Source organism: Aedes albopictus, chromosome 2, assembly GCF_035046485.1.
Source record: "Aedes albopictus strain Foshan chromosome 2, AalbF5, whole genome shotgun sequence".
In the NCBI taxonomy this organism is placed as follows: domain Eukaryota; kingdom Metazoa; phylum Arthropoda; class Insecta; order Diptera; family Culicidae; genus Aedes; species Aedes albopictus.
In genome coordinates this window covers 198734589-198749121 of record NC_085137.1, presented here as the reverse complement: position 1 = coordinate 198749121, position 14533 = coordinate 198734589, and the positions used below count along the sequence as shown (strand labels likewise).

The 14533-nt window shown below is 44.6% G+C and overlaps 3 protein-coding genes across 3 annotated transcripts in view; 1 reads left to right on the top strand and 2 right to left on the bottom strand.

Annotated features, from left to right (window-relative positions):
• LOC134286671 (uncharacterized) overlaps positions 1 to 14533 on the bottom strand; it is a 276510-nt gene that overhangs the window by 183700 nt on the left and 78277 nt on the right. The gene's annotated exons all lie outside the window — the stretch shown is intronic.
• Positions 136 to 2837, top strand: LOC109425150 (zinc finger protein 436). Its single transcript, XM_019700386.3, has 3 exons — positions 136 to 376; positions 457 to 593; positions 1286 to 2837. Exons 1-3 carry the CDS (start codon positions 260 to 262, stop codon positions 2799 to 2801), a joined length of 1770 nt encoding a protein of 589 aa, XP_019555931.3. The 5' UTR covers positions 136 to 259; the 3' UTR covers positions 2802 to 2837.
• Positions 5410 to 14283, bottom strand: LOC109425067 (uncharacterized). The gene is made up of 2 exons (XM_062847922.1): positions 8910 to 14283; positions 5410 to 6539 (listed from the first exon to the last, which is right to left on the bottom strand). The coding sequence occupies exons 1-2, from the start codon at positions 14281 to 14283 to the stop codon at positions 5410 to 5412; spliced, it is 6504 nt and encodes a 2167-aa protein (XP_062703906.1).

Below are 14533 nucleotides of genomic sequence, written 5' to 3'. Positions count from 1 at the left end.
TTATGGTCACCCCCTGGTTTGTTGTCAAAGTGGGTGATCCCTCGTAAATATAAAGTGTCAGAATCTTTAAATCGTAAATTTGTAAACAAAGTTCGCTACCGATATGGACCAGTAGGTCTGTGCCAATAAGGGAGGAAAAAAAAAAAAAAAAAAAGTTCGCTACAAGTTGCAGCAGTTGATTTTATGTTAAGTTTAGTACCTAATATAACTATTTTAAACCATTCTTATTTCTACACGTGATTGTATAGAGCCAATAAATATGGCATCAAAAGAATGTCGTCTCTGCCTGCGGTATGAGCAAAATTGTGTATCCCTTTTTGCGAAACGGCGGGGTACCAATGTGGCAGAAATGGTTCGATTTTGTGCCCGTGTAGAGGTCAGTATATCCCTGAAAGTACGATTTCAAGCTGAGGGGTAAGTTTTATTCCTTGAACTAACGTCTGCATTTTGTTCTAGATATCCGAGGACGACGGTCTCCCAGGGGATGCATGCGGAAAATGTATGGAAGAAGCACTGAATGCTTATCTCTTCGTGAACAAGTGTCGTAGATCTGATGCGGAATTACGGACAGCACAGGCCAACTTTAAGGACGAGTATGGAACACTTCTTAAGAACTTGTGATTACGGGCTAAACCAGAAAATAGTTTACAGTAACTACGGGTGAAATTCATCACCTTTTACAGTTATTTGCCTCAATTTTGTAAATAGTTTCTAATCTTATTGGCAAACTTAATTTTGTAAAATTAGTAAGATGATGGATTTCCATAAGCTTGTTTTTGAGTGCAATTAAATTACACTGCCACAACTGAAATTCGTTTACATGAATTACATAAAATTGCATGAAAAAATAGCAAACACAAAAATATTATGATATTTATGCGCAATTAGAGTGACCAAAGTGGCGTAGCCAGAAATTGCCTCTGGGAGGGGTTTTCAACGGTCAATGATACCTTTTTTTGATTTGACACTTACATTTTATAAACAGTAATGAGTAATTGTATTCGTAGTTTGAAAATAGCGGCGCAGCCGAAAAATTTTTTCGTCGCAAAGCGCTTTATAGTGAAAATTTGTTCCACAAATTTTGGCTCTGGGGGGGGTTTTAACCCTAAAACCCCCCCCGTGGCTACGCCAGTGAGTGACCATAATATGTTAGTGTGTACCAAAGACATAACATTGTTCCGATGTTTGCTCTTCAAGCGCCAAAAAGGATCCGCCAAATCAAAAATATCCGTAATGTGAGAACACCATGTTGATGTCTTTTTTTCGCTTTCTGTTTGAATTTCAGCAATGAAGAAGCTCAATCTGAGGCTAATGATCAACTCACATTTAACTTTACTGGTGTTGAAACACGGAAACTTGAAATAGTAGAAAACGAGGAGCAAGTGGTGAATGCGGTGGATTGCATTACGCCTCCGGATGAAGATGTAGAGGTAGATTTCCAACAAGTGGTGACGATTCCTGATGGGACCGAAACATGTAGCGTTTTCAATGAAGAATCGGTGCAATATGCTACAACGGAATTGGAAGAGGATGTGGAGTTCACAGATCAGCGAAAGGAAGTTGAATCTTGTGACAGTGAAATTCAAGACGATGGTTCGCTGAGTCACACGGAACGGGAACTATCTAGTGAGAAGATGGTAGAACAGGAGGATGAGGATGACGATGATGATCAGGAATTCTTGGTAGAGTATCTGGATGATAATTTCAAAGATGATTTTACCAATGCAATCGAAGAAGTTGAAGGTATGCAACATGATACTGAAGTATTGGAAGATTCGGAAACAGTACAAGACGGGCTATATATCATATGCTGTGGAGTGCGTTGTAAGGGCGTCTTCAACAGTCTGGATGAAATGAAGGCACACTCTGCTGAAGTTCACTTGCCTCAGAGAGAACCTGAATGTGCGGAAAAGCCCTATGAATGTAATCGTTGCTACACTCGTTTTAACTCACAGAAGAGCCTTTCTATGCATTCCAGAAAATCACAGTACTGTGATTTTTGCTCCCGAATATTTGTGTCATTGACAGAGAAACGCTTACATATGCAAAAGGTTCACGGTCACCTCCCCCTCACAGCAAAGAAATCTACTGAAAGAATTTGTTGTGGATGTCATCAACAGTTTGCAACTGAACAAGATCTTCGAAATCATGGCGAGGAAGTGCATTCGATAAGGAAAAAGGCCGTTGATGAGACAAAACCGTTTCAGTGCACCGTTTGCTACAAACTCTTCCGGACATTTGAAAGCCTACGCATCCACCAACGATTCGTCTACCGACAGAAGAACTTTACTTGCACCACATGCGGTCAAGCTTTCGTCACTCGTTCCAAGTTGCAAAACCATGAGCTGGTCCACTCGGACAAGCGTAACTTCCCATGCGACAAATGCTCCAAATCATTCAAGAAGGAAATCGACCTCAAAAGCCATTTGCTACTGCATGACGAGAAAAGGGAAGAATGCACCTTCTGTGGCCTAAAATTCCACCGAAAGTCCAATCTGAAGATGCACATGCGAAAGCACCAGGACATCTTCTTCTACGCCTGTTCCGAGTGCCCGAGAAAGTTCAAAAACAATTCACACCTCAAGGAGCATTTCAAGGTGCACTCGAAGCAGAAGCCTTACGGGTGCCGTTTTTGCGAGCGAAGTTTTTCCTACTGCACCGATCGGTCGCGGCACGAGATGACCCACACCGGTAACTATCCGTTCGAGTGCACATGTCTGAAAAAGTTTGCCCGCAAAACGCATTACGAGAAACACGTGGCACACTGTCAGGAGATCTCGGAGAATGAGTATCGGGATTAGTTTCGTACAATAAAAATAGTTATGTTATTATTCAAAGTTTGTGTAATGATTTTGGATGTTTTGAGAACGAAATAAACGATGACCGATACCTATGGAACTTCGTAGATGACTGGGATAGCTTACAGGGTGGAAGAAGATTTGGGTATCCAAACTCCTAAACGTTTAAGGAAATTAGAGGAATTTAGCTCACGCAAGATCGACGCAGACGAAGTTCTATTACACGCTCATCGCTGGAGTAAAGCTACGCTGTAGTCATCAATTTATCTAGGTAGTAGATAAGATAGATGTTGCGATGGTGAGATTTTGTTATGAGTCGCCAATTTTTGCACGCATATCTAGTTGGTCTCTACCACTATACAACTTTGAAGAAAGCTTCTAACATCTTTAAATTTAATATAGTAAGGGGGGGGGGGCACCTAAGAAATGAATCCTTTTCTACCACGACTTTCAGATACACTAGTCAGCTATGATATATGATGACAGAAAGGTCATAAGGTTTGAGACCTGGTTCTCGACAAGCAATTTTCAAAACATGACCCATCTTGCCTCGTCTATTTTTTACGGGGGCAAGATGGGTCAGGTAACAGAAAAGTAGATTTTCCTCCAACAAAAAATACTATATCTTCTATTTTTTCTTTATACATCTAAGCTTCACATACGTACAGATTACATGAAGGCAGTGATGAAACACATTGGTAGTTGGTTCTAAGAACTAGAAGATTTTTGTTCAAACAGCCATAAAGGGACTTCAAAAACCTATGTTTTTGCAAACAATATTAAAGCTAAGTACCGTGCTAGCACCGTATTACCCAAGTAACACAGCTTGTTATATAAGAGTTTAAAATTCAAGTTTCGAACTAACTCGATTGTATTATTCTTGCATTTTTAAGGACATTATATGACGAAGCCATACCTCAAATTTTCAAGAGCACAAGCTGAATGAACCAAACCACGGATTGCGCTGAAAAGTTGATCGATTGGTCACACCCCGGTGGTGACCAATCGATCAACTTTTCAGCGCAATCCGTCGTTTGGTTCATTCAGCTCGTGCTCTTGAAAATTTGAGGTGTGGCTTCGTCATATATTCACCTTAACGTCGTATGGGATACTTATATATTCAAAACAGCGCAAAAAATGGCGGCTTATAAAACATCTTAAAGGTTATATAAGATGTATCCCAATACTCTTATAGTACTAATAATTGTTTACCATTTAGCAGTCATGCATTAACAAAGTTACTTTTCGGCAATGGATACTTGGAAAATACCTTAATAATACAAATATATTCATTGGTTGAAACTAAGCTGCTTCTTAGTAATACGATTTGTAAAATACTATTATATAACATACCACATGCATGACAGCTCCATATTCTGAATAGTCGACCAATCCAAAATAGATTCTTTTTTTTTTACTTATTCGTTTATTTGGAAGGCTCGGGCGCCACATGGGCATAACTGAGCCGAAATCTTTTGTTTTTTTTACAATGGTTATACATTTTACAATTTACTAGCTGTACCCGGCAAACTTTGTCTTGCCTACTGCGTTTTTTGACGTTTCAAGTTTCTAGCTAAGCCCAAGTCCCCGGTGGAAGAGGTATAGAAAATCGATTTTCGAAAACTCTCAATTTGTCCATGTTTTAGGCCTCATAAACCTTCCTTGGGTGAAAACTAACAGAACAAAACTAAGACGACCAAAATCGGACCTTCCGTTCGCAAGTTATGCGCGGTCCCACGTATGCCACTGCATTTTTATATATATATAGATATAGATTACTGCCTTAAAACTATGTTAGTTTGGGAAGCCGAAGTACTCGCGGCTGTTTCGAGGTTAAGGATTAAAAAAAAAATAATAAAATAAAATTGGGAAGGAGGGATTTATGGGTTTAAAACTAAATTATTTGCTAACTTATACTAAAACATTGATGGGACAATTGTCCATATCTGTAATGGAACCAAAAAGAAAGGACTTTATCGGTAGACAATGACAAGAAGAGGACAAACGGAAGGGGGGTGACGACAGACAAGGCCGAACAACAAAACCAAAAAAAAAAAAATAGATTCTTCTCTTATTAGGCAATTGAGTCGAGAGTTTGAAATTTGACCAGGCCACAAGTCAAGGCGAAAGCCGGCAATCGCCCAGGATGGAATTTCTCAAATCGGCCTTCTACACCACCATGGGACGGAAATTAATATGTTAATAACAATAACATTGTTTCGTTAGACTTGTTAGAATCCCAAAATGGCCGCCACAATGGCCGACTTCGGCACCTACTCACGATTTCGAGGGCACAAATCTCTTCGTAAACAAAACCAGCGCACCTAATCTTCTTATTTTAAGCTTATTACAAGTGAGCAAGAGCAGAATAATGAAATGCTTTGTTGTGTGAAGCTTGCTTCTTGAGATTTGTGCGGCTGAAGTTTTGATGAACTGTGGAAGCGGATGTTTAGACGTTTGTCCTTAATACAATATATATCAGGGTGACTTAACAACCGGCAGGAGCACTTTGCATGTTGTAAGTGAACGACAAAAACGTATTTTTTTCGAGCAATCATCAGGGATTTCGGAGGAAATAAAACATAAGCAAAGCTTTCAACTTACCTCGAATCTATTTCTCCTTCTGCTGCACACCGCAAACACGAATGTGCGCCTGCAATAGATTGCCACGAGTGAATGCCTTTCCACAGCCGTCACACTTGTGTGGATAATTTCCGGTGTGGCTCATTTCGTGCCGCTTCTTGTCGGTTGCGTATCGGAACTCCTTCTGACAGTATTGGCATTTGAAAGGTTTCTCCTGCGTATGAACCTTCAGATGGTTCTTCCAGTTGGATTTTTCTTTGAACTTTCTCGGACATAAGCTACATGGGTAGTGGTACGCATTATCGTCGTGCGTTTTGAGATGCGACTTCAGATGGGACTTTTTGTGGAATTTGGCGCCACAAACGTTGCACACCAGGCTTTTCTCTTGGTGGATGCGCTGGTGGCCCCGGAGATCGGTGGCCGTTTTGAAAGTGCCTCCACAGGTCGAACACGCAAAGTTACGCTCCGTTCTATGGATCGGTTCATGATTGGCCAGTTTGGACGGACATTCGAAAGCTTTTCCGCAGATACGACAGGGGTAGATTTTCGGTTTATACACTAGGGTCTGGTGGTTCCGTAGGCTAATCTTCGTTTTGAAAAACTTGAAGCATACGTTACACTGGTGTCCCCAGTCGACTTCCGGAAACGATGGCTGATTGAAGTGCTGATCTATTCCGTGCTGGTAGAGATCTTCAGCTGTCGAAAACTTTGCCTCACATCCACAACATATCTTGACTGGTTGATCTTCCAATCGATACCTGGACGCTGACAAGTTTCGATGATTTGTTCTAATGTGAATAGTTCTATCTTGCGGAGTGTCAAAATAACTGTTGCACAAAATACAGCGGTAATCGCGCACCAGACGTCTCAAGTGACATAGCAGATTCTGGCGGGATTCAAACCTTTGGAAGCATATTACACATTCGAAGGAATTTTTATCCACTTTATCGTTCGATCTATCTGCACTGTGAGCAACAGATCCATGCTCTACCAGTTCGTCACGTGTCCTGAAAGCGAGCCGACATTTTTGACTACAGCACCGGACGACTCGATTCTCATCACCGGGCTCGAGCTTCACGTGTTCCGACTCAACATAGACGGAATCCTCCTCTTCGGAAGTGCCGATTTCATCGTCATCATCATCGTTGCCATCATCACCTAGTTGATTAAAACATTGTTCAATGAGTACAACTATCGTAAAATATTTTCATTTTCATTTTGTAGCATTTGGTGGGTCGGGAGCGGGACATTTGGCATAAAGTCATTTGGCATAAGGTCACTTGGCATAAAGATATTTGGCATAACGGTTATTTGGCATAATGGACATTTGGCATAACCGAAATGCACCCTTCTTTATTATGCAAAATGTCCATTATGCCAACTGACCGTTATGCCAAATGACTTTATGCCAAGTGACCTTATGCCAAACGGCCTTATGCCAAATGACACAGACCCTCACACAAACGCCATGGGATAGGAAAAGGGTATTTTGGTGTAGGATTAGGGTGTTGGTACAGACTTGACAATATCAATGCTATTTAGTTGCAAAATAATTTTAAGGCTCGAAAGTGAATCGCATACCCTTCAAAACCAAAAAAAAAAAATCCATAAAATGCCAAGTCTCGCGTTTCATCGAAAATCTTCATCGATTTTCTCTTTGGTTTATAACTAAGTCTTAGCCGGCAAATCACTTTCGGTTGTTTTTGTTGTTTTAAATGCTAGTTCTGGCCGTCATTTACTGAAACACATCAAGAGATCATCTGAATATTGGTCGTATTTCCCGGAATAATCCGAAGAGAGAATCGATGATGATGAATCGATCAATGTAGATACGCCCGTATGATACTAAGCGCGAGAAGTAAGTCCTAAAAAGAAAAAGCACCCCATTTTTTAAAAAGTTTTATGAAGAAATCCCTGGAGGAATTTAGGAAGGGATCCAGGAAAGGTTGTCAAAAGAAACCTTTGGAGAAATTTTGGTTGAAATGAAAGCTGACGTTCTAATAGTTTTTCTGAAGCAATAACTGGAGATTGATGATTTTCTGGAGGAATTTATGATGTTCTAGCAAACATTTATGAAGCAGTATTTAGTGAACATGGAACAATTTCAGGTGAAATCAATGGAAGATTTTTAAGAGATTTAAGAGATTTAATTTTTCTTAAGCAATCTATAAATGGTTTTCAGAAAGTATATTTGGTCGAATTTCTAATTAAATCTGTAAAGATTTTCTAAAAAATATTGCTGGAAAAATTTATGTAGGAATTTTCAGAAGCTTTTCTGAAGAAATCAAGGAGAGATTTTAGAAATCTCTGAACGATTCGCATACCCTCCAAAACCAAAAAAAAAAACAATAATCCACAAAATGCCAAGTCTCGCGCTTCATCGAAAATCTTCATCGATTTTTTCTTTGGTTTATAACTAAGTCTTAGCCGGCAAATCACTTTCGGTTGTTTTTGTTGTTTTAGATGCTAGTTCTGGTCGTCCTTTACTGAAACACATCGAGAGATCATCCGAATATTGGTCGTATTTCCCGGAATAATCCGAAGAGAGAATCGATGATGAGAAATCGGTCAATGTAGATACGCCCGTATGATACTAAGCGCGAGAAGTTAGTCATAAAAAGAAAAAGCGCCCCATTGTTTATTTTGTCAATTCTAACAAACGGACGCTCCTACACTCCTAGTCACCCCGGAAAAAATGTCCCTTCAGTTCAGGAAAATATTCCCAAATAAGCCTTGAATCGAATTGTCCGCGGGGTCTTAAAGTACCCCTACAAGACAAGAATCAGTCATTGCCATGCATATTAAATGCTAGACATGACCCCATGGATAGCATTTGCATTTATGTAAAAGCTTTGTTGATGTGACTTTCCTATTAGGCAATTCTTTCATCTCATGTTTGTCTGCGAATGCATAGAAAATTTAAAATTAATGACATTAAAAGGTTCGAATTCCCATAGAATGAGGTCTCATTCATTCGCACTACAACACCATAGGAGATAATATCACATTGGTTGATTACAGTACAAATGCGAATGTTCCGTCCGGGGGAACGAGCAAAGTGGACTGTAACACTTTTCGGAGGAGGACTCGAAGCTAGAGGGTAAGGATCCCTCGCGGGACGCTTCGTCTTGTGGCCGATACACTTTACGGCCTTCTAGGAGGACACTTCTTCGGAACTAGGACTGGGTTACTGGGAATTAGGAACACTGTGTTTGCACTTAACAACTATTTATTTAAAACTAATTAACGCAAATAACATAGTTTCAACACGTCTGTGCTTGTCGGCTCTTCCTTCAGAACTGTACCTTTTTTCATTCATCTTTCTCCCTCTACACAGCCTCATTCATACGCGGGCATGAATGGGGCGCGCGGTAGCGAGTCTACACACGCGAAGCATTAACATGGCGGGATATGCGGGCAATGGGAAACAGAAAAAATCTAGCGTAACATTACATAAGGATCTAATTCTTCCGTATACGGAACATTCACCGCCGCGTTGAAATGTCTATTTCAAAAATTTAGATGCACCAAAGTAAGCCTTGTTGTCTTCTATCGGCAGGATTGACAGTTTGTTGATCGGCCGACGGAATGTCGACTTGTCGCTGTACACGTCTACGGCTCTTATCAAACCATCGGCTCCAGGAAAGGTTTTTGTTACGGCCCCCAGCTTCCACTGTAGAGGGGGCAAATTCCGGTTGTGCACCAGAACAATCATTCCAGGGATCACGTTTGCTTCAAGCTTCTGATTTTTCTTTCTAGGCTGTAAGCTGCTCAGGTAATCGCGGGACCAAGCCTTCCAGAAATGCTCCCGCAGCATCTGTAGATGTTGCCACTTATCCAAGCGGTTTGCCTGAATATCTTCGTAGGACGGCTCTGGTATAGCGGTGAGTGGACGCCCGATGAGGTAATGGGCAGGAGTAATCACCTCGGATCCGTCCGGCGCTGATGTCACAAATAGCGGACGGGAGTTCAGGATCGCTTCAATTTCCGTCAGGATGGTCGCATATTGCTCGAAGTTCAGAGAGGAATTCCCGACGACTCTCTTCAGATGGCTCTTCATACTCTTGACTGCAGCTTCCCATATGCCACCAAACTCGGGGGCATCCGCCGGAATAAACTGCCATTCAATCCCTTTGGTCGTGCAAAACGATGCGATTTGGTTCGACTCTTGCTCTTGCTGAAACGCGTGGTACAGCTGATTCAGTTCGTGATGTGCACCACGAAAATTAGTGCCGTTGTCGGAATGTAGCTGATGGACAATTCCACGCCGACTCACGAACCTCTGAAGCGCAGCGATGAATGCACTGGTCGTCATGTCTGACACCAGCTCCAGATGCACGGCTCGAGTCACCATGCAGACGAACACCGCTACATAGCCCTTCACGGTAGTCACCTTGCGCAGGCCCTGCTTGATATGGAACGGCCCAGCGTAATCCACGCCAGTAACGGAAAAGGGCGGCGCAGGTGTCACGCGGCAGGATGGCAGGTTTCCCATGAACTGGTTTGTGTCCACAGGCTTGACTTTGAAACACTTCACGCAAGATCTGGTTACTCCACGGACAGTAGCTGCAGCGTTGATCAACCAGAAATCTCTTCGAATCACGTGGACCAAGCCAGTCGGTCCAAGATGTAGATGCTCTTCATGCAGGGCACGAATAAGCATGCGAACGATGGGACTTTTGGACGGCAAGATGATCGGATGCTTCTCATTGTATGGAAGGTTGGAATGCTCTAAGCGTCCGCCGACTCTCAGAACACCGTTCACTAGGATGGGTCCCAGCGAACCAAGTTGTCTACATCGTTCACCCGATTCGACTCGAGCAATCTCATCGTAGAACTCTTCACGTTGAACCACTTTCACAATAATGTCCATTGCAAGTCGAAGTTCAGCCACGGTAGGAATTGTCTTATGCACTCGTGAAGCTGAATCCTTCTTCTTGCAGTTGCTGGCGAAACGCAGCACCAGCGCAATAACTCGCTGTAGCTTTCTGAACGAGCTGTACTTTGAAAACACTTTCAACTGTTCTTCTTTTTCAATTGCAGGTAGCACTGTTGGAGTTGCACGCAGCTCCGGAATGTCTTCTTCACTGATCTCTTCGGGTGGCTTGTTTTTAAAGTTCACTGCACTCAAAAAGTCTGGTCCATACCACCACATCTCATTCTTCACTAATTCGTTGGGCATCTGTCCACGCGACACTATATCAGCCGGATTGAACTCCGACCGGACGTACATCCACTCGAAATCCGATGTTTCTTCTCGGATTGCAGCCACACGATTGCGCACGAACACTTGAAGCTGATCAGGGGATTTGCGCAACCAGGCCAGAACAATTTGGCTGTCCGACCAGAGCACCACACGATGAAACGGCATTTGGATTGATTGCAGCACCTTATTCACCAGTCGCGCCAGCAAAAGTGCAGCGCACAATTCCAGTCGCGGAATCGTAATCGCCTTCAAAGGTGCCACTTTCGACTTGCTGCACAAGAGTTGTAACTGCGCCGACTCGTCCAATACGCTTCGAATGAAGACACACGCTCCATAGGCAGACATCGAAGCATCAGCAAACCCATGAAGCTCGTAGCACACTGCTCCGTCAATTAGAACACGCCTTGGGATGCGCATCCTGTTTGTTGCTTCGAGTGACGCCTTCAACTGTGCCCACTGTTCAGCTATTTCTACTTCGACAGGCTCGTCCCAGCCCACCTTGCTACGCCACAGCTGTTGCATAAGTAACTTGGCCAGAACAATCACGGGTGCCAAGAATCCGAGAGGGTCATAGAGCTTAGCAATTTCGGACAATATGCTTCGCTTTGTGTTGGATTCAGATTCAGCATCGAAACTTGGAGATTTGATTGAGAACAGGAAATCATCGCTTCGAGGGTCCCACAAAATACCAAGCACTTTAATGATCGTGTTGATACCTTGTTCTTCGAGCGCCTTGGGACTTTCACGCTCGCTTTCTGGAATGTTCTCCAACATCAGGTCAGAGTTAGAACACCACTTATGGATGGGGAAACCAGCACCAGCAAGCAATTCCTTCACCTGCTTCTGTCGTTCAATCGCTGCTTCCAACGTATCGTCGCCAGACAACACGTCGTCGACGTAAAAATCTTCCTTAACGGTAGATGCTCCCAGGGGGTATTCGGAATGACCATCTTCAGCCAACTGAACTAAGCAGCGAGTTGCAAGGAAAGGAGCACTCGCTGTACCGTAGGTCACGGTGGTCAACTGATATACTTTCAGAGGCTGCTCGGGACTATCTCTCCAGAAAATGCGTTGGAGTGGCTGATGCATCGCAGCAACCACGATTTGGCGATACATTTTACTTATGTCAGCCGTGAAAGCATATTTGTGCTTTCGAAAACGCAGGACAATATCAAGAATGTCGGATTGGACAGTACCACCTACCTTGAGGACATCGTTCAGGGAGAGGGCATTCTGCGACGGCTTGGCGGATGCATCGAATACAACTCGACACTTCGTCGTCGAGCTGTTTGGACGGATAACAGCATGGTGTGGCAGGTAGCATTTTTTGACGTTGGAAGGATCTCTGCTTTCGTCAATTTGCTTGCAGTGGCCGAGCTGCTCATACTCCTTGATGAACTGCAAGTACTGCTCTCGGAGACACGGATTCCGAACGAGACGTTGTTCTAGGAGGTGGAATCTTTTCAAAGCGACCGACCTGCAGTCACTCAGCTGGGAGGCGTTTTCCTTCAGTGGGAGTTGCACAACGAATCTTCCTTCGTCGGTGCGTTCATGTGTGTAGCGGAAATGCTTCTCACACTCTACTTCTTCAGATGAGATGGGTTCTTGATCGGCAACTTCTTCGACGGTCCAGAATCGTTGCAGGGCTTCATACACGTTCTCGACGGTGATCGTGTGGGAATACGATGGACCTTGCTGACACGCTTCTTCCAGCTCACCGGTAAATACCCACCCGAGATGAGTATCACGTAGCTCTGGTAGGTGCTCTGCCAGCCGATACTGACCGGACCGGATGATCTTGAAGAACAGCTCATTACCGATCAGCATATCGATTTCTTGAGGGACGTTGAATTCAGGATCGGCCAATTGAAACCCGGGAGGAATGCACCAATCGGTCACGTCGATGTGGGAGCTTGGAATTCTGCCGGTCACCGCCGGGGTCACGACGCACTCTACCGTGGCGCGGTAGTCACTATAACGGGACCGGAACTTGACGGTGGCTTTCTCCATGCTGGTGGTTGTACGATTGTTGACACCGGAAATCTTCACATTCGCCGATGAAATCTTTGCGCCGATGCGTTCGGCCATCTCCTTCGTAATCAGGTGTATTTGGGACCCGCAGTCTAGCAGAACCCGACAACAGTGAGGCTTACCTTGAGCATCGAAAACGTGTACCACTGCCGTCAGGAGGAGAACGGTTTTCTTGATCGGTGCTGCCTGAAGCGAACACGACGACGTCACGTTGTGTGCGCCTTGCGGTGTGGGGGCACTGGAACTGCTGGCTTGAGCTTCCTTCATCACAGGCTTCGGAGCGGGATCCGACGGAACGGGTTCTTCGGCAGTCCTGCTTTCGGGTTGGTTGGGCTTGAACTTGGTCTCGTCATGGAGTTGTGTATGATGACGCTGGCGACACTTCAAACACTTTCGATCGGATGGACAATCCTTCAGCCGGTGGCCCTTCCTCAGGCAATTGAAGCACATGCCCATGGAACGTGCTTTCTCGACCCGCTGGGGTACGGTCATGGATTGCAGCTGCTCACACTGGAAGTTTTTGTGGAACTCACCGCAGAAGTCACATGTCTCGCTTGAAGCACTGCCGCCGCTAGTAGAAGCAGCAAGGATCTTCGTATTGGACTTCGGACTTGGCTTCGATGGATCTGCGGCCTTTACGTTCGATCTTTCCGCACGAGGAGTGGGGACTTGAGCTGACGTTTCGCAATTCTCCAGGATGTCACACTGTTGCTTCAGGAACTTCATCATGTCTTCGTACTTCGGAAGCGTTCCTCGAACGATGGTTGCTTCCCACTGCTTCCGAGTAACGGGATCGAGGGCTGACGCAAGTAGATGCACCACGATCAGTTCTGACACACCGAGGAGGTCCTGTTTCAGGTAACGGAGGCTCTCGATGTGCCTGGAGCAATCATCAACCAACTGTCGCAGCTCACGGTGAGATTCCTTCGTCATTTTCTTCAGAGACAGAAGGCCACGGATGTGGGTGTTGATGATGACACGGGGATTTTCGAATCGTTCCGTGAGAATGTTCCACGCGTGAGCGTAGTTGTTCTCGTTCATCGTCCTGGCGTCGAGGATGCCTGCTGCTGTTCCGACGAGAGCTTTGTCCAAGTGATATAACTTGATGTCAGTATCATTGGACTTAGCCATTACGTCGAGGAACATCGCCTTGAATTTTGGCCAATTCTCGTATCGGCCGTCGAATGTCGGTATCGGTGCCTTCAGCGGTTGCTGCTGGACGATGACTTGGGGCTTGATTTCAGGAGCTTCGTTCTTCGCCGCGTCCATCTGCATCTCTTCGATGTACGATGACACTTCGTGGTAGTCCTTCTCGAACTCGATGTACACTTGGTCGTGCTCCTCCATCTCTTCATCCGGGATGATCTCAGCGAGTTGATTGTGGAAACCATTAAACTCACTGTAAGCTGCGTCGACATTCTTCATGTACACTTTCAATTTCGGCACGGATACGTCGGCGTCGTCGTCGATCACAATTCCTCCGATCCGCTTGATCTTATCAGCCGCCTTCTTGCGCTGGCGACTCAGGACACTAATCTTCCGGCTCAGAGCATCCATCGCTCCGGCCGAGCGCTGTTGGTTGTTTTCCTCTTCGTTTTCTTCTTTGTCTGTGCCACCATGCAGCTTTCCCGAGCGAGTGGCTTTCGGGCTGTGCAGTAGCGACATCTTTCGAGCACTTTCACACTTCCGGTATCGCACCGGATTCACTTTTCACTACTTAGAGTCTGTCTTTGGGATTTCACCAGTAACTCAGTCCGGGGAGGGTAACACACTTTTCACTACCGGACCACGTATCCGGGTCGTAGGACCAATGTTCCGTCCGGGGGAACGAGCAAAGTGGACTGTAACACTTTTCGGAGGAGGACTCGAAGCTAGAGGGTAAGGATCCCTCGCTGGACGCTTCGTCTTGTGGCCG